This window comes from Daphnia carinata, chromosome 7, assembly GCF_022539665.2.
Source record: "Daphnia carinata strain CSIRO-1 chromosome 7, CSIRO_AGI_Dcar_HiC_V3, whole genome shotgun sequence".
Lineage (NCBI taxonomy): Eukaryota > Metazoa > Arthropoda > Branchiopoda > Diplostraca > Daphniidae > Daphnia > Daphnia carinata.
In genome coordinates this window covers 7,547,568-7,568,459 of record NC_081337.1, presented here as the reverse complement: position 1 = coordinate 7,568,459, position 20,892 = coordinate 7,547,568, and the positions used below count along the sequence as shown (strand labels likewise).

The 20,892-nt window shown below is 40.4% G+C and overlaps 4 protein-coding genes across 6 annotated transcripts; 2 read left to right on the top strand and 2 right to left on the bottom strand.

Annotated features, from left to right (window-relative positions):
- Positions 1 to 90: 90 nt before the first annotated feature.
- On the top strand, positions 91 to 1,259 carry LOC130688617 (U5 small nuclear ribonucleoprotein TSSC4-like). Its single transcript, XM_057511615.2, has 2 exons — positions 91 to 112; positions 186 to 1,259. The coding sequence occupies exon 2, from the start codon at positions 223 to 225 to the stop codon at positions 964 to 966; it is 744 nt and encodes a 247-aa protein (XP_057367598.1). The 5' UTR covers positions 91 to 112; positions 186 to 222; the 3' UTR covers positions 967 to 1,259.
- A 6,182-nt stretch (positions 1,260 to 7,441) lies between these two features.
- Positions 7,442 to 17,168, top strand: LOC130688277 (transcription factor Sox-8-like). Of its 2 annotated transcripts, none has more exons than XM_057511253.2 (7): positions 7,442 to 8,026; positions 8,769 to 8,918; positions 15,279 to 15,494; positions 15,645 to 15,778; positions 15,906 to 16,067; positions 16,179 to 16,792; positions 16,863 to 17,168. In XM_057511253.2, the coding sequence occupies exons 1-7, from the start codon at positions 7,779 to 7,781 to the stop codon at positions 17,157 to 17,159; spliced, it is 1,821 nt and encodes a 606-aa protein (XP_057367236.1). In that variant the 5' UTR covers positions 7,442 to 7,778; the 3' UTR covers positions 17,160 to 17,168. The 2 variants fall into 2 exon arrangements, with proteins under 2 accessions (XP_057367236.1, XP_059352210.1); XM_059496227.1 differs by having other exon boundaries at positions 7,445 to 8,026; positions 15,645 to 15,782; positions 15,910 to 16,067.
- Positions 17,169 to 18,791: 1,623 nt separating this feature from the next.
- LOC130688646 (nicotinamide riboside kinase 1-like) lies at positions 18,792 to 20,700 on the bottom strand. Of its 2 annotated transcripts, XM_057511643.2 has the most exons (4): positions 20,320 to 20,700; positions 19,802 to 20,250; positions 19,179 to 19,730; positions 18,792 to 19,117 (listed from the first exon to the last, which is right to left on the bottom strand). In XM_057511643.2, the coding sequence occupies exons 2-3, from the start codon at positions 19,860 to 19,862 to the stop codon at positions 19,183 to 19,185; spliced, it is 609 nt and encodes a 202-aa protein (XP_057367626.1). In that variant the 5' UTR covers positions 19,863 to 20,250; positions 20,320 to 20,700; the 3' UTR covers positions 18,792 to 19,117; positions 19,179 to 19,182. The 2 variants fall into 2 exon arrangements, with proteins under 2 accessions (XP_057367626.1, XP_057367636.1); XM_057511653.2 differs by lacking the exon at positions 18,792 to 19,117 and having other exon boundaries at positions 19,150 to 19,730.
- LOC130686805 (active regulator of SIRT1-like) lies at positions 20,122 to 20,601 on the bottom strand. The gene is made up of 2 exons (XM_057509969.1): positions 20,320 to 20,601; positions 20,122 to 20,250 (listed from the first exon to the last, which is right to left on the bottom strand). Exons 1-2 carry the CDS (start codon positions 20,599 to 20,601, stop codon positions 20,122 to 20,124), a joined length of 411 nt encoding a protein of 136 aa, XP_057365952.1.
- Positions 20,701 to 20,892: the final 192 nt, after the last annotated feature.

Here is a 20,892-nt window from a genome sequence, read left to right as displayed (position 1 = left end):
GAAGATATTTTGAGAAATGGCAACTATTCATATGAATATATTTTTTTTTGTTTTTCGTCTGCTTTTATTTAGTAAAGTTCAATCTGATCAAGAATTGTGGTTCCTTTACTCCGTAAGTTGTAAGAATTTTTTGGAGGTTTTTTTCGCGTTTACGGCACCCATAACATGTATTTGCTTTCTTTCAGGGATATATGTTTATGACTTTAATTTATCCTCTAAAGAATGGAACCTGGTAGAATAGGAAAGTTAGAATCGGGTAGAAAGGACAGTTTCTCGTTACAATGCCAAACTGAAGCGTTTTCTGCCAGACGGGAATCGATATTTGGAAATTTACCGGTTGTAGAGCTCGCCCAAAAAGAAGTATACGCATTGCCTTCGTCGGCAGCTTGCAACAGCCTAACAGAAGAAGAGGCTTCAATAAATGATGATGTGACATCATATAAGGGAGAAGAAAGTATGTTCAAAAGGCCCATGCCAAAACTAAAAAAGTCATCTCATGCACCAAGACGTTATCAATATCTTAACAAAACAAATACTCCTGATCACAAAAGAAACCCACATAAATGGGTGAAGTACAGTTTGGCCACAACCTCTGATGTCACTGATAAGTCAAACACTGCAGCTGCTCTTTCATTCCTCAAAGACTTGGAAAAAAGAAAACACAGTCTTGAAGATGAAATTCCAGAACCTGTGGATACTGGGAAGATTGTGTTCAAGAAGCCCAGAACTTGTGAAAGAACTTGTGACAGAAGGGCAGAAAAAAGTAAAACATACAGAGATGGGAAATTGTGTATGCCAGCTTTTGAATTTGGATTCAAAAGAGCAAAAGAAACCAAGAAAGAAAAAAAAGTGAAAGGGGAAAATTCATCACAGAAAGCAAAAGTTCAAAGTTGTCTCAGCCATCTAGAAGAAGAAGGTGATGACAATGATAATGATGATAATAACAGTGATGAAAAAAAAGTATAGCTATTGGAGATTGTATTGTGACTATTCTGGAAAGAGTTTTACTGTGGATTGAGATCTACGACATGCCCCACAATTTTGTGAGTTCTGCTTCTTTGATGAAGATAAGCCGCAGTATATAGTATTGCGGATTGTATCGTGATCTAGTAATTACCAGGAAACGAAATATTACTCTCCTAGAAAATAAAACCTTGTTTTTTAAATGTAACATTGGTACTAGTAAAGTTCAAGAAGAAAACGATTGCGTGTATTATTCCCATGTCTCTTTATGTAGACACGAGATATTATCGTTTGAGATGGAAATGTTTGTAATTGTTGCTTCGTAAAACAAATAAAACTTTTTTTTAAGTTGTGGTGCTATTAATTATCCTCTATTCCGCTTAACTATTCACTATAACATGAACTCTTCCTGCGATGCCTAGTATCACAATATCGGTGAAATAAGACAATTTAGTTTAAACGTTGGAAGGATTTCTGTAAAACGAGCAAGATAAAACACTCCATAACGTTTTCTGTTACGTGTCATGCGCCTGTCTACTGGTTTTCTCGGCAATTTCATGTAACAGATAATTCATCCAAGAGTCAATAGTAGATGCTTTAAACACGCACAATTATACAATAGAGTTACGTAATAGACATTTTTTCAGATTATAAAACCGCCAGAGATATTATATCTCTTCGAATTCCTTTTATGTTTCTATATCACTTTACGAAACGTGAATGACAAGATTCCGCCATGCATGATTCATCAAGCCGTTTTCGAAGCGTAGCTAATTTTCAAGTGATATCCACCGAGTCAGTGCCGCTGACATCCAAGTAGACGAATAGCATTCACATTCATTCTATTTTGTTCCAGTTTGTTATACATTGAAAAAATAAATAAATAAATAAATAAGCGTCGTTGGCTACTTGGCTTCGCTTTCCATCATATTGCTCGCTGGGCTACATGCTGATGCGCAACGTGTCGGCACATTTGCAATCGCGTTAGTCGGAGCCGTCTTAATGATGTGTCACTGCACGCCGTGACGCTCTGTACATTTATCAGCAACGGCGGCTACGTTGGGCGGTCATTTAACGGTTTCCGGATCCATAGTCCAACAAATGTACTACAAGAAGCAAACGCGGTCGGGCGCATCTATATGACTCTCTCGTACACATCGTAGCGCAATTTTAACTGCGTCTCTTGAAAACCCTCTTCTTTTTGCACTGAGACGGAATCTAGCGGAACATAATCTATTGCATGCGTGGCCCGCCTCCGCAAAACAAGTCTACCCAGCGGCACCTTCGGTCCAAGTCAAAGACGGCGAACGCGTAAAAGGAGTAAGGGCAGTCCGGTTTCCTATTTCCAGCTGTGGCTAGATAGTAATTACTGTTACAAAATATACATTTGCTTTTCATGTGTACACATACACACCCATCCTAACCCCTGCTCCCTTTTCTTCTTTTTTAACATCCTTGGGCCAATAAGATGATATTATTATTCTTGAGCTTTGTGTTGAACAGCAGGAGATCTGGTGGACTGTCCACAATTACAATGAAAAACGTCCCTGTTAACACACGATTCGGGATTAAAACGCGATAGATATAGAAATAGTAATGAAAGGATTAAACGTGTTGAATTTAGAAATTCTTGATGCCTACCAAATTGTTCTGAAGACGTTGGAAATGTTAGATTCTGACATGCGAATGACGCAAAAACGTATGGTTATTTAACTGATAGGCGACGTTGATTCTTTAGAGGGCATACGCAATACTATATTAGTATAAAAAACTGGATGGAACAAATTTTGAATTACTTTACCCCGAGTGAATTGGACGTTGGAAAAAAAAAAACTGAGCAAAAAATTAGCTTACAAGTTTTTATAAGCCACGTGCATGACTAAATATACGCATATACGAAATGGATAGTTATGTTAAAAGCTGAGTGTCAAAATCATTAAAGTTACATGTGCGCCGTTCGGCGTGTTTGTTTCTCGCTCGGGTTATCGCTATCAAATTGGTGTAGTCTTCTCTAGATATAGAAAAAGGAAATCGAGTCTAGTCATGTCTCTGTGTCTCGCGGCTAACTCTGTAAATCATTAAAGAAATATTTTTAAATGCCTCCCTCTCTCTCCACCCCCCTCACCTTCCCCCTTTAAAAAATTATAAATCGAAACAACTTGATTGATGATGAATTCTAGAAATTCGACCTCTCTTTCGCCGTGTAGCGTTACACTCCGTGGGAGCAGGTTTTCTTTTCGAGAACGAGAGGACATTACACTTTCATAACCCAAAGGCTTGAATCGATTGTGCCAGTTGATTGGTAAATAGTCGATCGTTGCGATAAGAATTTGACGACGAACCACAAGCGAAGCATATTGAGGAAAATCACCGCCCTATGCTCAGCGACGCCGATCGCTCTTTTCGTGCAGATCTCGGCCGCCATCAAACGGCCGAAATCTTTACAAACCCCGACTATCCATTCCGATCGTCCAATCTACAGTTCCAAACCTCTTATGCCTCATTCCTACGTGTAGGCGGATAGCTACGCTAAACGTCTGCTACGTAGAAATAGATTCAGATTGCTTTTGTTTTGTTTCTACTGCTGCAGGCGCGTCGAACGAGTTGAGCTGCAGTGTCACCGCGCGGCGGCAGGTTTCAACGCACAAAAGAGCCGACGGCCCAGCGAGCGGCCACACGATCTCCCCACTTTGAGCTGAATATGATCCTATAAAGAGAAATAAGAATCAAAACTATCCAAATATCGATCGCTTATCTTATCTCCAGCAATTTTACCCTTTCTTTTTTTTCTCGGCTTGCATCACTCGAGTAGAACATGCTCCGTGCAACGTTTGAATATCGAGCAAGGCCCGACTTTCGAACTTGGAAGTTATATCAAATGCAAACTTCGACTGGCTGTCGACTGTTCCATGCTTGAATGCACACCAACATGTTGCATCAAAATGCGATCGGCTGACGTCGACAGCCCGCCCCGCTGAAACGTCTTACAACTTCCGTTCACGTGACCCATCTCTCCCGCGATCCCGGATCATATGGGTGTGGCTGCTTGACCGTTTGGCGACCTTATGTTTTGAGAGGTCATTTCTATGTTGCTATATCCCATCAATTATTGCGTAGTAGTACTCAGTATTCCGTACATATCCGTGAATTCCTACAACCCATTCGATTAGCATCGCGTACAATGAGATCGAAGTTTATCACAAGTCATTAGCCCATTAAGAAAAAAAGAAAATCCCAAAACAAACCGTTTTGAACGTAAAGAGTTATACACTGACAAGCGAAAGGGGAGAGCCGCTGTATCTGGTCCACACACACAAAAAAAATAGTTGGGATAACTTAAAAAAAAAAAAAAGAAAACAAGTCTGCTGAGGGGGAGGCGCGGGGGGTTCGGGATAGCTGACGGTGACGGCAGCACAGCGGTGGCTCGAGCACGGCGGCGGCGCGTTTGAAAGTTGACTCCCTCCGAACGGAGCATTGAGGAGAGGCTGAAAGGGGACAAGAACGAAGAAGGAGGGGCGAAACAGGGTGGGTTTGTTTTCTCAGTTCGTGTGTGCTGAACAGTGAAACTAGTATATACATATATAAACAAACCACGGACCGAACCATGTCACCCGTCCTTTTTCTTCGTGTCTCTTTTACGTCTGCGACTCACTTTTTAATTCGCTCGATATACCAATTAGAGAAAAAACACAGAGCCTTCGCTTCCCCCCCCCTTTTTTTTTTGTTTTCTGTATACTGTTAGCGTTGAAGTCGACTTTCTTTTCGTGTCGTTTGACTTGTTTGGGCGAAAGCTGAAGACGCTATCGACGATAGGCTGTCTTAATCATGACGTTGCAGCCGATTTTCAACTGATCTTTTTTTGATCTTCAATTCGTAATCACTAACCAAGCTTATTGGTCAGACGATGAAAAATGCACCGCGTGCTTGTGTGACGCAGCTGCGTGCACGGATTAAAATTTTGCTTTCCGCTGAATCTGATTTTCATTCGTTGTTTTTCCTTTTTGTTTGTTTGTTTTGCTTTTGTTTTAAATTGAATTTCCTCTTTTTTCCTCTTCGGAACTGCTCTTGTACATCGCTTGTATAGATGTTACCGCCGGCCGATGAAGGGTTTCCCGCAGCGAGGCGGAACATCGTGATGAGTAGGCCAGCGAGAAACAGAGAAAGGGAGAAACGATTCTATCAGTTAACGGGACTCGGCATGGGGGTTTGGCCGCGCCAGATAACACGCACAAGCAGATCAAACGTTTTTCGGGAATAGCAGGATAATCATTTCCCCGATGCCCTGGACAAAACACAAATCTTTTCGATCGATCCCTGTTTCGCTTTGAATCCCTGCTTGAAATTAACGGCGGTCTTTGTCCCATTCGCATTTGTCACAGCTTGTCTGTTTGACGCGCTTGCCGATGATCGGTCGTGTAGCCGACGAGGGCGTTCGCTAATTAGACGGTGAAGTGGTGAACTTGGCGGAATGTGTTGAGGCGACGTGAACAACAGCCATCGATACACATGTCGATACCAATAAGCAGCGCAGCGGAAAGGACGACAAAGGCAAATGGGTGGAGTTATGGTTCTCCTTTCCCTCGCGTCGTTTCTGCTGCTTTGCTCGTGAAAGATGAGATGACTTGAAGGAGTCAACCAGTAGCTTTTTTGTCCCCACGAGTTTTGCGGTGTATTTTCTTTACGGGCTGCGTGATAGGAATGTAAACAAATGCCGAGAGATTCGTTGCAGCAATGCTTGTATCGTGCTTTAAAATATGGATGTCAAATATAGCGCAGGGTATTGCATAACGTTCTGAGAAGCCCATTTCTCAATAGTACGTGGTATTTTTTGGACCTAATGCACTCATATTTGTCTGATGTCACGAGACAACAAAGAGATAAGATGAATAAGATTCTAATGGAATATAACCAAAGCCTAATTAATCTTAGAAATGTCAACCTTTATATGGCGTGTCACACATGATATCTGATAGATGGCTAGCAGCTATAAGCTATTCATTGTGTCTCGTAAAATCAGTTTGGACGGTTATACGCACACTGTTGGGCTTTCGTCTTAGACATTGTGGTGTTTTCTAGCTATCCAATATCATCTAGGCCTGTTGAGTTCAAATTAGAAGACGATACAATCAACACAATGGATTACACTGCAAAGTTTGTAGTCAACAAAGTCTTTTCAATCATCTGTACTATTCCTTAGATCATTAAATGTAGTTGGTGCATGGAGTTACATGAATGGAAATCTTTTAAAAGGGTCAATCATTTCAGCTTTTAGACGAGAATATACGTTTGCGTGGGGACATTCGGCTGTATAAAACATTTACTTGTCATTGATTTTGACCAGTATCTACAACAACCCTATCGTAGCAAAACAAAATTCGGATGTGGGCATTTCTTTTTCTAAATTCAAAGTGTTTAGTTCAATGTCGTTATACGGCAAGTGTGATTAGTCGTATAAATAGAGCGACGCAATAAATTTGTACTTTGGCCTGGCGTTTGCACGAATGAAGTTCAATTGGCGCATATCAGTGAAACAAGATGACCTCATTTGCGCATATTTGTCACAACGAACAGCAAAAGAACGCAAAAAAAACTGAAGCAGCGGGTTCTTAACGGATTTCCTGTGCCCAGCCATAACCTCTGAATGATTCCTTTATTAATACCAGTCAGCTTCAACTGTGATAATGAAAGACTTGAAACACCTATACCTATGTTACTACCCCTCATTTTTACATGCTAAGATACACTGTTAGGTCCATGTTCTTTGTAAAATGAAAAAATGGTGTGGCAGAACTTGAGTCATAGTTTAATCGAATGCTAAAGCAAGACAAAAAGATGTACCGTACAGAATGTAACCTTTCCAGATCGAAATTTCAACTTAGGCCTAGCTTGTAAAACGCTAGTATTCTCTGCAAGATATATGTTTGTTGGTTCTTCTTATTTGCGCAAAGCCTGCCAAAAAAAAATGGAAGGTAAATTTAGGAGAATACGAACAGACTAGAACCAACTGAACGCGATAAAAAAAATGAATCAGCACCAAATTGTGTTTTAAGTTCGGAAAATGAAAAGCCTCTTGTTTTCATATTTCTACTATTAGAAATAAAGAAAGCAATTTTAATTTTAAAACTCAAAAGCCAATCAGTTTTGTATACAGTGTGCTGCATCCTGCAGATTGCACGCCATTTGAAAAGACGCCATTAATAAAGCAAAAGTGATACTAAAGCATAGCCGAAATGATTATAGAGAGATATAAGGATGGCTGTAAAAAAAAAGTATCCGCGTGCACGATGAAACCTATTGGTCGATTCGAGAGCCAATCGGAGATCGCCTCCCGTTGATACAAACGCACACCGCGCACACGCTGCCGCTGCACTTTTTGGCCTTATAACTTTAGCCGCACAGACGCAGTGGGGGGACAGTCGAAAGAAACGAGAGTTCGAGGAAACAAGTGGATGCATCGGCCGCAAAATTGACTGTCCATTTTGCGCATGTGTATATTCTTCTTTGTGCCTTCCGTTCCCAACAGCTATCGGTGCCATTTCCAATCCAATCCTTAAACAAAGAAATCAAATTTGGTTTTCCAAAAGTGGAAGAACAACAGTGTGGATTATTATACAGGATCGATCCTTGTATTCAGAAATCACGATAGGATTTTTTAAAACTATTTCATGGTGATTGAAAGACTTGTCTTCGTTACTCAGTAAATTTGCACGGCCTATATCGACATCATTGACAAACGAATGCGGTAACATTGGTCATTGATTATTACTATAAACATCTTTGCTCGAATCGTGCGAGCTAGTGCTTGATCAACGAGAATGGAAATGTGTTCATATCAACATCCGTCAGATGCTGAATTAGCATCGGTCATCAAAATGAAAATGAGTTTACCGGTGGTGGTATCGTCATCGGCAGGTAATTCGTCCCTACATCATCCTCATGGTACGAACAGAGCCTCGTCTATCATGCAATTGGCCCAGCAACATCTACCCAAGTCGGATATCGGCAATGCCGTTGCCAAGGTTTTGCAAGGCTACGATTGGAACCTAGTGCCATTGGCAAGCAGGTAAAGCGTTTAAAAATCTATTAGCCGTTAATTAAGTTCGATTATTCCATGTGTAGCCTATAAGCCTTAGGCCACTGAAGGATAGGCTAATGGCTAAACTACCACGATTGGTGGTAACAAATAAAAAATGATATTATTAAATCATTGAATTAGGGCGCAATGTAATTGCTTACGAATTGATATGTTCAATGATTTTCTCTGCTTTTGTTTTCTTATACTTCCGGTCACGTTTCTTGCCCGGGCCAATATGTATCAAATGTAAAACAAAAGCAATTGATTGATTCAATCGATACTGACGCAATACAACATTGGGTTGTGACGTGTCCCATACAATTCCGGGCATATAAGATGGACTTTAGTCCATCTGCTTGATCAATCAGATTTTATTGTTTTCTTGTTTGTGGGGTACCTTAAATATGTGAAACGTTATTATCAGGGCTTACGTGCAAATGTACACGCCACTGGCACGTACACTATGTTTACGTTGTTGGGGTAGGAAAGAAAAGGTCGTTCAACAAAAATGTGATGACGCACCATTGTCCCTGACGGTAGCAAAAATAAAGCGAACGTACGTTGATTTATATCATGTCATATCGAGCCAGAGAGAAGCCGAATAACGAACATTAGTTTTGTAGATCGTTTGTTCGCTACGTCATTATTAGAAAATAAGGCCTAGATCTAACAATTGATGAACTCCTTTATTTATTTTATTTTTTCCAAATATGCAAATGGCCAACTGCAGCAGGTCGAATCCAGAAAAGAGAGACACTCACGTCAAACGGCCGATGAACGCTTTCATGGTATGGGCGCAAGAGGCCAGACGGCAATTAGCCGACCAATATCCGCAGTTGCACAATGCCGAGTTGAGCAAAACACTCGGCCGGTTATGGAGGTAAGAACGTTCACCTTATAGCTAGTCAGCTTGGTGCCGTGGTCAATGTGCAGTTTCCCCACATCATTGTTTTGTTTTCTGAATTATGGCCAACTGTATGATGCTCACATTGGTACATCACGTAGGCAAAAAAAAAAAAAACTAATGCCTTTGGATGACAGAGCCCGCCTGCTTTCGTAATAACAATAGTCAATCAGGCTGATCGGCTATGGGCGGCGCTGTTTGAACTTGATAACAGTTCTGTTTAGCTGATTAACCGCCCTGTTAGTCTTATGGTTGACTGCTGGCTTTGGCGGGCCGTGTCTCCGTGTACTGGCGCCGATGGAATGTCAACAACAACCAGCCAGTCGTTGCAATCATTTTTTTTGTGTGCGTGTGAGCTTTGTACGAATTGAATGTGGTATCGGCGTTACCACATCTGAACTATTTAAACGCTTAGTGGGAATTAGAACTATAGGGTGTCCCCATCCTTCTAGTCCCGTATTGGCTATATAATCGAACGATAAGCCATGCCATTCTGGAAACAATAATGCGAAGTATTTGAAATGCTCCTGCTATTCGAAAAGCTGGCATTCACGCAGCTTTACGAGTTCATGGCGAGTCATAGGAAAATCAAAGCTGAGTATCTAGACGATGTGAAATTAAACATGTTCGAATTTTTATAGCTAGCTATGATTACCAGTTGAGAAAATCATGAGAGTTATCGAGGGTTATTATTATTAAATTTAATTATTATTATTAATTTATTTATTATTAAAACTATCTCAGTTAAGTCGCACATTTGAAAGTAAACGTCTCGTCGATTTAATTTCGCCCTTCCGAAAGAATTTTCCCCTTGGATAGTTATGCACGACAAACGTCTTGGACGAATGGCAACTCGGAAAGAAAAGAAGGGTGAACGTAGCAATTCCTGTAATAACGCACACTTTGTATGGATGCATGCACGCCCGCATGTTAAGTGACCGCCTTCATTCTACCTCTCTCTGTCTCTCCCCTTCTCTCTTCAGTATCCCGCCTATACCCGATTGCGTTTCTCAACCGAATCTTAATGTGGTCCGAATAATAATCCATCACTCGCCTACTGTCATATGGGAATGAATTCCGATACTGCGTCACGATACGACCGCAGCATCACTGTCTAGATGCATACGGCTCCACATAGTAGAAAAAGACGGCAGCAAGCAACGGCAGCACGGATGTGTAATATAATACAGAAGCGACGTCGAAGCAGCAGGTAGAGAGACAAGAAAACAAGGCTATCCGATAAATGATGATGGTCAAAAGGGATCCAGTCCATTCGATTGATTGTCAAATGCCAAAGGGCCATCGATGGTCATGTATCAGTCAGGCCGAACATGGCGTTGGGTATGTGTCCGTGTGCGGCCGGTCCCGGGCGGCGGCCACAATGGCGACGGCGGCAAGTTTCAGATGAGAATGCTTTCTGTCGCTCTTTTTCTTCTTCTTCTTCTTCTTCTTCTTTTTTTGTTTCCCCCCTTTTTATTTCTTTTTCTTGGGTGCTCCCGAACAGTGAGCTGACATATCATCGCGCTACTGATGACCTCCATTAAAAGCATTATTTGGCAGAGGTCATCTTGCTGGCTACTATCCTTTCACGCTTCCCGACGTCTCATATGTTTTTTTTTTCAGATGCTGTCTCTCTCGTCTCTTTCTCAACAGATCCGGAGCTTTGAAACTTTGACGTGTCTCATCTATAAAATACCAACTGGACAGGGGAAAAAAAAAGAAAGAATGAAAAAAGAGAGAGAAAGACTTCGACGGGAGAAGTAGTTCTCTCGATAAAAAGAAATAAATAATAAATAATAAAAAAAAAAGCCTTTGACACGTACACGTGAGATCCTCTGACCACCGCCGCGGTTGAGGGGATATCCATCAACAATAAGTAGTTACTTCCATGGATGGCTTCTAAAGCAATATTATGTAGCTGCTGCTGTCGAGAGAGAGAGAGAGAGAGGGAGAACAAGAATAAAAACCAACAAAACAACAACAAGAAGAAAAATAAAACTCGAAATAAAAAGAGAAAAGAAGCAGAGGAAAGAAAGAAAAAGAAAACGAGATAAAAAAGGAGATGCATTTCCATCGTCCAAATGATAGCTCCCCGAATTTCTACAACAAAATCTGCTTGCAATCTTGCTTTCAAATCGAAACAATCATTTGTAACAGTCTCGTGCACTACACCCAAAATCCCATCCTTCAGAGGACTGGAGTTTCCCAAAGACTCTGAATTCAATTCCAGTAGCCGGATCCTCTGTTGCGTCTTTTCCTTAAGCGCTTAACGACTTTTAAGAATAAAAAAAAATTGCCCCTGCTCTCTGCCAAAGGAAACACGAAAAGAAAGAGAGAGAGAGAGACAGCATGAGCTCTAGGGCATATTTAGGCGGCTTTATAGACAGCTAAAATCGATGCAGCTTACAGTTTATATATATAAATATATTGACAAGAAAAAAAAAAGAAAAAGAGACAGGGGTCGCGGAGGTCTGGTGATGTCGGAGGACTACGATCTGTGTGTTGGCTCCGTGTTTACCAATCCCTGTGTATGTGTGTGTACGTGCATCCGTCAGCGGCTTCTTTTCAGGTCGGCTAATCTTTCCCCTCAGCGGCCACCGCCGCCGCCTTTTTTTTTCCCGTACGGCCTCTATATCGACTAGGAAGGCTACAACCCTCCTCAAGTTCTTAAAACTACCCTTCGTGTTGTAGAGCCATAACTAAGAAAAGCCACCAGTCACCCGTTGCTTCTGTCACGAGCCAGTGTCACATGTTTCCTATCCATTGGCTGTGTGAAAAAAAAAATGGACAACACGTTTAGTTGGGACAAAATGGTTGCAGAAAAATAGCCGATAATTGGTACTGCCCTTTCCCCTTGTCTGAGCTCGTTGAGTTTGCCAATAGACTCTGATAGGCATCGGTATAACGTACATCATCCTCTCCTTCGGTATCTTCAACACAGGCTCTAGCTGATAACCACCTTTTTATTTTTTTGCCTAACATACTGAACAAGTGTAGATACACCGACAAGGAGTGTCGAACATATCCTAGCCATCTTTTTTTTTCGTTACTTGGCGTGCTTCTGTTCGAAAACAGTGCACGTGGCAATGCGATAAGTCCAGTCGGCGATAATCACTTCACTATCCCTGTGGCTCTTTACATGTCTAGCTGTGTCATAGTCTATTAACGCGCACGTGTTTCACTAATGTTTTTAATCGATTTTTGACGTTGACAAGGACTTCCATCTTCGCTGGGGGTGTTGGTGGTTAGTCGAAAACAGTCAACAAACGTAAATGTTAATGATGGTTCATGAGCATAGCATTCTTGTTACGCGTTAACAAAGATCTTTTTTTTATATTCTGTCGTTAAATAATAGCGTTGGGATGGACAATGAACGAGGAGACGGGGTTCCGCGGATAAATTGGTATTCGTGGCAGTACCGTTAACATTTAGGATTCCTCGTTCAACCAACTATTATATGCAAACCTCACTCGAGAGTGGGTATGTCATTTATGAGCAATGGACAGTACATCGAACTGCGAGTCGATTTCCATTTTCGTACAAAAATGGTTATGGTGATGCCAATTTTTGAAGGTTATCAGACGCACTGGCCAACAAGTTTTCACGTAGAATTTGATTTTTTATGACGCGGTTAGTTCTATCAAACTTTGGGGAAAAACACGTAGCAGATAATATGCACAGCTGAACCCACATGACCTTTGTTCGTAGTACTATACAGTAAAACTGTAGTTGACACTGTTTTTTTGGGACGACTGCCCATAAAATTTGGTCCGCTAGTTGCTTTGCCTTCTCACTCTTGTCAAAATCGGCCAAAATGGACGCTGAGTTCAATTATGTTAGTGGTTTTCTTGTTAAGCCACGCGTTTTCAAAATAAACTAAAAAATTGTGCTGTTTTGGCATGTTGCAAAACACCGAATCAAAAAACTTACTAGCGCGCCAGTACGCTACAGCGTTAATATGACACATCGCAGTTCTTTACCAAACCATAAACTCAACGTAAAAACAAAGTTCATTTTCGTGTTCATTGTTAAATTTAGAATCCAAATCATATATGGTTATCTCTATTTAATGATATAATATTTAAATAGGAAAAGTCGGGCTTATTTTTTTTTCTCGGCGCTTAACATTTCTATCTCACGTACTTTTATATTTTTTAAATTACTCAAAAACCATAAACTCTACGTAAAAATAAAGGTCATTTTCGTGCTCCTTTTTAATCTTACCCATGTATAGTTATCTAGATTTAATGATATTATTTATTATAGGAAAATCAATAGAAATTTTAAGCCCGACGAAATAAGCCCGACTTTTTTGTTTTTTATGTTTAATTCAAAAGCTACAAGGCCGATTGAAGAATAAACTAGATATTCGTGATTAGCATTCAATTCTGCATCGAATTCATGTATTTTACGCCAAATTTGAAATTTGGCCAAAAATGAAAAAGTGGGAAGGCTATAGCCTTCTCATTTTTGTCAAAATCGGCCAAAATGGACATCTCTTGGAATTCGATAAAAACCAAGCGGCGTAGCCACAATTGAACGCTGAGTTCGATTATGTTATACCTTCGACGATCAGAAGATATAATTTCAATCGAAAAATCGAATCAAAAGATTTTTTAAAAATTCTCTTTCAGCTGTTATATGAGGAAAACCGACGGCCTTCGGTTTGACCGAACCCTGTGTTGCTCGTCACGAAACTGTCGACATTCAAGAACTCAAACGCAATGAATTTTCGTGTATATAAACAATACACAAGGCTTGTGGAAAATTGTGCTGTTTACAATAAGCCGATGTGACATCTTGTCCCAAACATCCCCGCAGCAAGATGACCTCAAATGCTCTATTCTTGTCGCGTTCATATTTCGTGTTTACCCTCCTTGTCATTTTTTTTCTTTCCCTTCTGAACTTTTTGTTCATCAAAAATTAAACATAATACCGCATATAGCTATGGAAGCAACGAAAAAGAGGAATAGGGCATGACCGTACCAAAACAATGTACAAAACCATATGGAGCCACGTCATAACAAGAGGGAATGTTCCGGGAGTTCGAAAGCCTTCGCATTCTGAACGGCCATTTGTTGACAGAGTATCCGTGGAGAGTCGAGCTGAGTAGCACAAAAATGAAGGACCGAATAAAAGTAATAACATTCCAATAGGCGTGCTATTGTAAATCATTATTTGAGAGGAAGGGGGCCGATGATGCTAGGACGATTGTCAAGTGCTCTGTCAATAGTTTCGCTCGTCCTTTATTACGCCCCTTTATCATCGATCTATGGCTGATTTTTTTAACGTCACTTCGCCTTTTATTTTTTGCCTAGCATAGTTGACATTCTTTTTCACTGCGTTTTAGCTCTTCAACACACTCCTCGTGCCGTCTTTTATCCAGGGACCCACAAGCACTTTGTGACATTAAGGTGCAGCAAGACGATCTCTTTCTTGTTGCTCAGCCACTTGTATGAGTAACAATATTTTCAGAAGGGAAAAGAAAAGTGCATCCGTTGAATCAAACAAAATAATATAATACAACTGAAAAAGGAATGGCACGCCTTAGATGATGCGTCCAGTCTAATTTCGTGCAGGCCTCTTGAGTTTGTCCAACAATTCCTTTCCGCGAAGACCACAAGTGCGTCTTGACATATTCAGCATTCTGACACTTTTGACCGAAGTATTTCGGGAAATCGGATAATTATTTTTCAGAAAAAGACTTGAATCAGAAGCTAAATTTAAACTCGAATTTGCTGTTGCCGGGAATTGAGCGGCAGAAAATGAAAATTACCTATTGACGAATCATTTAACAATTTGTATCAGGCAAAATTGTTTTTTTATCACGCAATGCGTCATTGCATGGGTGTGGCACACAAACGGCCACCATAACATAGGTCATCATCACATTTTTGTCGGCTAATGAAGGCTAATAATAGACTACGGCCTACGTGACTGTCCTCATCCAGCAACGGGTCATACTCCATTTATTGAAGGTTGTAAACTGATTATTATGGTTTATCATACAGTGACGGCTTGAGAGACTGTCAGCTGCCTCTAAAGTTGAGCAATATATGTACCTACCAGGTGACACGTGTACATCGACATTTTTTGTCAAACATTAACTCTCGGTACAAATAAAAATGGGAATAGGCTCATTCGGAAAACAAAATTTGAAAGTAGACTAATAAACTAGGCCCTCATAATAAAAGTATGTACAGATTCATATCGTCCCGGCGGCAAGGCAGTTGCCTTGCAGATTGAATCATTTTTCCGGTCATAAAAGACCCTTTCCTTTTTCCCTGCACGTTAAAAAATACCAATTAAAAAAAGTTAATCAATGAAATATATTAGGGTATTGAGCGACGACGACAAGAGGCCATTTGTGAAGCAGGCCGAACGACTACGAGAGCTGCACAAACAAGAGCATCCCGACTACAAATATCAACCAAGGCGGCGCAAGATTGCTGGCGCTAAATCATCGCAAATGCCGTCGTCGAGCAGCGCAAATTCGGTTCCTTCCACAGTGGCCAAAACGCGTCTAAAGCATCATCACCATTCGTCAACAAGGTTGCACATTTAGTCTTTTTTTTCAATAGGCCTGGGTTGTTATTTGATATTAAGCAACAGTGACATTACGTCGTCACTTTTTATTTAACGCCCTTTTGCACGGATTATTGGCCTAGTTGATGTAATTGTTTTTAATTGAATGATTTAAAGGATACAAAAAGAAAGGGATTCACCTCGTACCGGGACCAAATCAATCGGCACTAAATTACGTAATCATTCCCGTTCAGCGATAAAAGTAGCGACATCGCCGTCGGGTCAGGCCTCCTCATTCGACCGTACCGGTGGTAAGTTGACACCTCTCACATTGCAATATTCTCAATACCAATAAAATTTGTTGTTATCCAAACAATCAATATATTGATTGAGCATTTACTTCATAAATATTTTTTCCGTCCCATCGATTTGCCCTAGGAAGCGAAGTAAACAGCCATAAAGTTAATGCAACTGGTGCCCATCTTAGCGCTTCCGTTCCTTCGCAGCCATTATCAGCTGGAACACCAGAACGCCGAATTCCATTATCTGAAGGCCTCGTCGAGTCTACGCACACTCTAATCAGCGGTGGGGAAGCTCCAGGTCCGTACCCATCTACTTCCTACTATCGATGTCTGATTAATCCCAGACATCTCTTTGATAATCACATTGATTTCCATAACTTCAAATATCATTAGAAATCTTCTCTTTCAGATATTGGTTGTAAAAGCTATTCAAGCACAAATGCAACAAACATCTTGTGCAACGAAACTTCGGTCACTGCCGATCAAGAAGAATACAACTCTTACTTTCAGCACAGCGTCGCTATTGGAGGTGTAGCATCTGGAAGTGACATCGGGGCATTCAACAATAACCCCATCTCATCATCGTACTCCCATTCCAACTATTCTTCCACGATTCCTGTTACTATTGCGTCCAATAATTGCATGTACGAGCAGCAAGCCTATCTAGATCATCAGAGCGCAGGAGTTGGTATTTACCTGCCATGGTCTCACACGTCCAACAACGTAGGCGCCCTCCTTCAGCGTAATTACCCTTACGGAAACTGCAACGGTTACGGGCCTTTGCAACAGCAGCAAGCGACCTCGTCGGAAGACAGGAGTGATTCCGCCCAATCCTACGTCTCTTCTCCTCCAAGTTGCACGTCATTGAATTCGCCAGTCGCCTCGCCGATTGCAGCTGCGATTGCTGCAACTACGAACTTTACGTACAGCAGCTGCAGCAGCAGTCGTAGTAACAGTAACTGTAACAGCCCCGCTGCTCAACACGCTCAACATCAGTCAAGCTATCAGGAACTTTACTCATCGGTATGATGTAACCTAGTTTGTTTTTACATCTATTCTTTTTTACTGACGCTTCTTTAAATTTTCTGTCAAGCGTTTGCAACCTGGTGGTGCAGTTATGAATGCACCTCAACATCAGCTAGAACACCCTGGTGCGAATCCTGCAAGAGGTCCGACGACTTCATCCGTCGAAGCCAATGCTGCTCAATATTTTTACGGCCACGCATCTTCTATAACAGGGAATTCAGTGCCAGCTAATGTGGTGGATGCTTATCAGCAACACTCGTACTTGCCTTCTTCACCACCAACATCTTCTACCACCAAACCTAGTGTAGCGACTGCAGCCGGAATTTTTACAGGGGGTTTGGAGCCGTGGCTCAACTATATGTAAACCTGCATACACCCATCTAAAAAAAAATGAAAAAAAAAAACAAAGAAAGGGATTGAGAAAGTGTGTGCTAGCTAGATGAAAACTTACTCAAAGGTAGGCAACGTTCATTTTTTAAATGTCAAAGAAAAGTGTTCAAGACAAGCCGTTAAACCCCCCCCCCCAAAAAAAAAAAAAGGAACGAACGTAGCTAAGAGGGTCACATGGCAAATGTGTCTATGCGACATGTATAGACCTAATCACGCTTACATTTGAAACCAGAAATCGTCTAAAGGCAAGCACTGCCTGCAATAAGCGTAACAGACTTTATCGTGTACCCTGAAAAAAAACACTGGTCTTGCCGATGACGTAAAACAGTAAGAGCATCGTTGCCGTTGCAATGTATAGAGAGAAAACAATTCGAAATTCGATTTTTCGTTGATTTCAAAGATATAGTATAAAAGGATTTTAACAAATAAATAATAATAGAGGAAAAAAACAACATTAAGAAGTAAAAAAAACAGCGATTAAACTCTTTTTTTCTCAACTTTAAAAAATAATTCAATGTTTTTCTTAAGTCTATACAGTCTACTGAAACTGTTTCTGGTTTATTGTCTTTTGTTAAATGTTCCCTTACCTCACCATTTTGGGAAAAAAAGGTTCATTAACTGAAAAAAAAGTATTGCAATGTTGAGAAAATAAGCCTTCTTCAAATCTTTTCAAGTCTTTCTGGTTTTCAAAGTTTTAAAACAAACTTTCTTTGGGTTTATCGAAACGCAGCAGCGCTGTCAAAATTTGTACATACGTGTGCCTTTGCATTTCTGAGTGGTGCCTTATATTTCCGATCTGCTTTGCGTCGGTCAGCATTCGCGTAGTAGATGATAAACCCTGTAACAGTTTTCACACTTCAAATGCTTTTAACATAAAAAAAATAGCGATATTACCACCCCCCTCCTTCTGTGGCTAGAAAATAATAGTCTACCATGAAATAAAAAAAATTGCTTACTTAATAAACTGTTTGTAAAATCCATGAAACCCAGGGATTTTATTTTTATTTTTTGAACCTCCTTACACGTTATAAACGGTTGCTCTTCAAAGCCCATTTTAACGGAAGTATCGAATCCTCTCGAGCCAAGTAAGCCCATTGAAAATACTCCGACGAAATCGAAAGTTTTTTTATCGTTTCTTTGTAACAATTGGAAACTTATTTTTTTTAATATCCCAGAACCAAGGTTCAGCTATTCAAATTGCACGTGAGATGTTTTGATAAATTTTCATTCAATATTTCACGAGCGTCCACAAATGAGGTTGGTGAAGGGTCACTTACCAATGGGTTGTACGTCATTGATGGGCACTCATTCATGGTTTCGTCTATGTGTACCTCTTCTGTAATTGATTTTTGTAGTGTCGTTTGCGATCCCACGAGGAAAATCATCATGTCAATTGAAACCTGTAGCTTTTCTCTAAACCAAAAATGGCCCGAGAATTATAGTTCCCTCCATTATACTTCATGTGTCCGTCTTATGGTAATTGTGTTGGTTTGTTCTATTAAAATCACGAGTAAATTTTTGTTAAGCACTTTCGTTTTTAGTGAACAAAAAAAAAATGAATATACGAAGAATTTTTCCTGTTCATTTGAGTCTCCTTTTTAAAATGTTCCTTTGAGTCCACTGTTTGCTATCCTTTCAACAGCTGGTTTACCAAATAGTTCGTCGAGCGTTGCACTGCGAAAGCGAGAGCTAGAAATAATTCTATTTGCTTGTCCATGAATACTCGTCATTGGTAGTAAGTATATATCAATTTCACTTTTTAAACAATTCTTAGCTGCGTAGCGTTGGTTGTTTGCTGTTTGGGTCTCAGGGTGTCTGCTTTTCGTTGATGCCGCTTCCGGTGTTGGGAGTTTGGCCTAGGAGGAACCCAAAGTTGTTTCCCGTAAACTCGTCTTCTCAATGACATGTTTACGAACGCCGTTACAGCAACAACTACAAATATAAAAAAATATATATCATGCATCAAGACGAGCACTGTGACTGTATTCAAAACCTTTTCATACGCCATCAAAATAGGTTTCAATATCTTTAAGGATGCGGTTAAAGTTTTCATGTAAATTGACGGTGCCATCGAGATATTGGATTTCGTTGGCGAAAGATAACTTTTGCATCTCTTTTAAGTGAAGAAGATACATAGGCCATGCTACATCCGAAACATACGATGGTTGCTCTGGTATGTGGTAGGAGGTCCTTTTGCGACGGCGAGCAAGGCACTCCTCGAAAGGGAGTGTCACAAAGTATTTTAAGTCGCATAGTTGTGCAAGTGGCGGGTAGTTGAAGATTAGAAAGCCATCAATAATCAGAAGGTTTTGTGTTGGCAGCTTTTCGTTTGAGACATCGTCGATAATCTCTTGAACTTTACGCGTCATTGAAATCATATCGATGCTGTCAAGAGAATCCCAATTGGGATGACCGACACCATCCAGTTCTTGAGACTTTGAGTCGCCAGAGGAAAAATAAAAATCATCTTGACAAACAAGTTTTGCTCTCGGGAACGTTGATTTTAATAAATCGGCGATCGATGATTTACCCCCACACGTTACGCCTAATGTAAAATCATACCTTTCGTCATTACCTTAAGATATTTATGCTAACAGGAAATAAAAAGATGGTTACCTGATATGCCAACCGTCAACATTCTCCTCCCAACTCTGTTAAGGCATTGTAGTGAAATCATGAGGACAAAAATCACTGAAACTTCATAAGCCACAGAGCATACACAGATAATACAGTCACCATCACACTTAGTATAGATAAGGGAACACCAATGGCATACAAGTTATCAGGAAAGTATTGATGAGCAAAAAAGTTAGGTTCCAACAGTGGGAGACAAATGGTCCAGAAAGTATAATAGATTGAAAAAATGATGCACAGAAATAGTAATATTTTTCCAGTCACAATGTCATTCCCAACTGCCATCAGTTCATATTTTGGTTTTAAGCCTTCACAAAATATTCTTGTTCAAACTTAAGAAAGTCTTCTTCAGTAAAAACAGTAGAATTTTCTTTCTTTTTAGGTGTCTTTTCGATAGCTTTGTGTTGCTTTTTCAGTTGATACGAGAATATCTGGAATAAAATAAAATAAATTATTCAAAAGCTTCTCTAAGTATTAGATCTATTTTGCAAATCCCAAACCTTGTTGGCTGACTCCTCGGTGATGGTCTTCTTCTGTGATAGCTTTTCAAGCAAGGCCAAGTTCTCAAGCGTTCTATCTTGCTTGGGATGTTTCTTGACAAATACTTCAATTGCTGATTTAACTTTCCTGTCTTTTAGAGTCGCTTGCTTCTTAATAGCGGTAGGCGATTTGTGGATAACACGTTCAACTTTTCTTTGCGACGATTTCTTTTTCACAGAGTTGTCTCGCTTTTCGTCGTCCTCGAACAGTCGTAAACTTTTCTTCAACAAGGAAGTCGACATAATAAACGAGACTCAAAATCAAATTCAAAAACTTAGTGTTAATGCTTGAGACATGTGGATCTCAAGTGAATAGCTGTCGTCTGACGATGGATGAAAGAGCAAACCATCGGGAAACAACGCATGGTTCATGTCTTGGTATAAAAAAAAAATATCCTGGTAAAGGCCGCCATCTAGCGATAGCGTTCTGCTATTGATCTATGATCTGTATCTATTACGAGAGCATTCCAATTTTCAGAGAAGCTGGATGGCGGATTCATAATTTATCTTCTCAAAGTCGAGTTGGGCTCACAA

Bases quoted from the DNA above. Each gene is read 5' to 3' on its own strand.
- LOC130688617 (XM_057511615.2), top strand. From the start codon at position 223: ATGGAACCTGGTAGAATAGGAAAGTTAGAATCGGGTAGAAAGGACAGT.
- LOC130688277 (XM_057511253.2), top strand. From the start codon at position 7,779: ATGGAAATGTGTTCATATCAACATCCGTCAGATGCTGAATTAGCATCG. The intron at 8,919-15,278 runs GTAAGAACGTTC...GAAATATATTAG, and splicing joins ACACTCGGCCGGTTATGGAG to GGTATTGAGCGACGACGACA. The intron at 16,068-16,178 runs GTCCGTACCCAT...CTTCTCTTTCAG, and splicing joins CAGCGGTGGGGAAGCTCCAG to ATATTGGTTGTAAAAGCTAT.
- LOC130688646 (XM_057511643.2), bottom strand. From the start codon at position 19,862: ATGATTTCACTACAATGCCTTAACAGAGTTGGGAGGAGAATGTTGACG. The intron at 19,731-19,801 runs GTAACCATCTTT...ATTTTACATTAG, and splicing joins GTTGACGGTTGGCATATCAG to GCGTAACGTGTGGGGGTAAA.
- LOC130686805 (XM_057509969.1), bottom strand. From the start codon at position 20,601: ATGTCGACTTCCTTGTTGAAGAAAAGTTTACGACTGTTCGAGGACGAC. The intron at 20,251-20,319 runs GTTTGGGATTTG...ATTTTATTCCAG, and splicing joins CCGAGGAGTCAGCCAACAAG to ATATTCTCGTATCAACTGAA.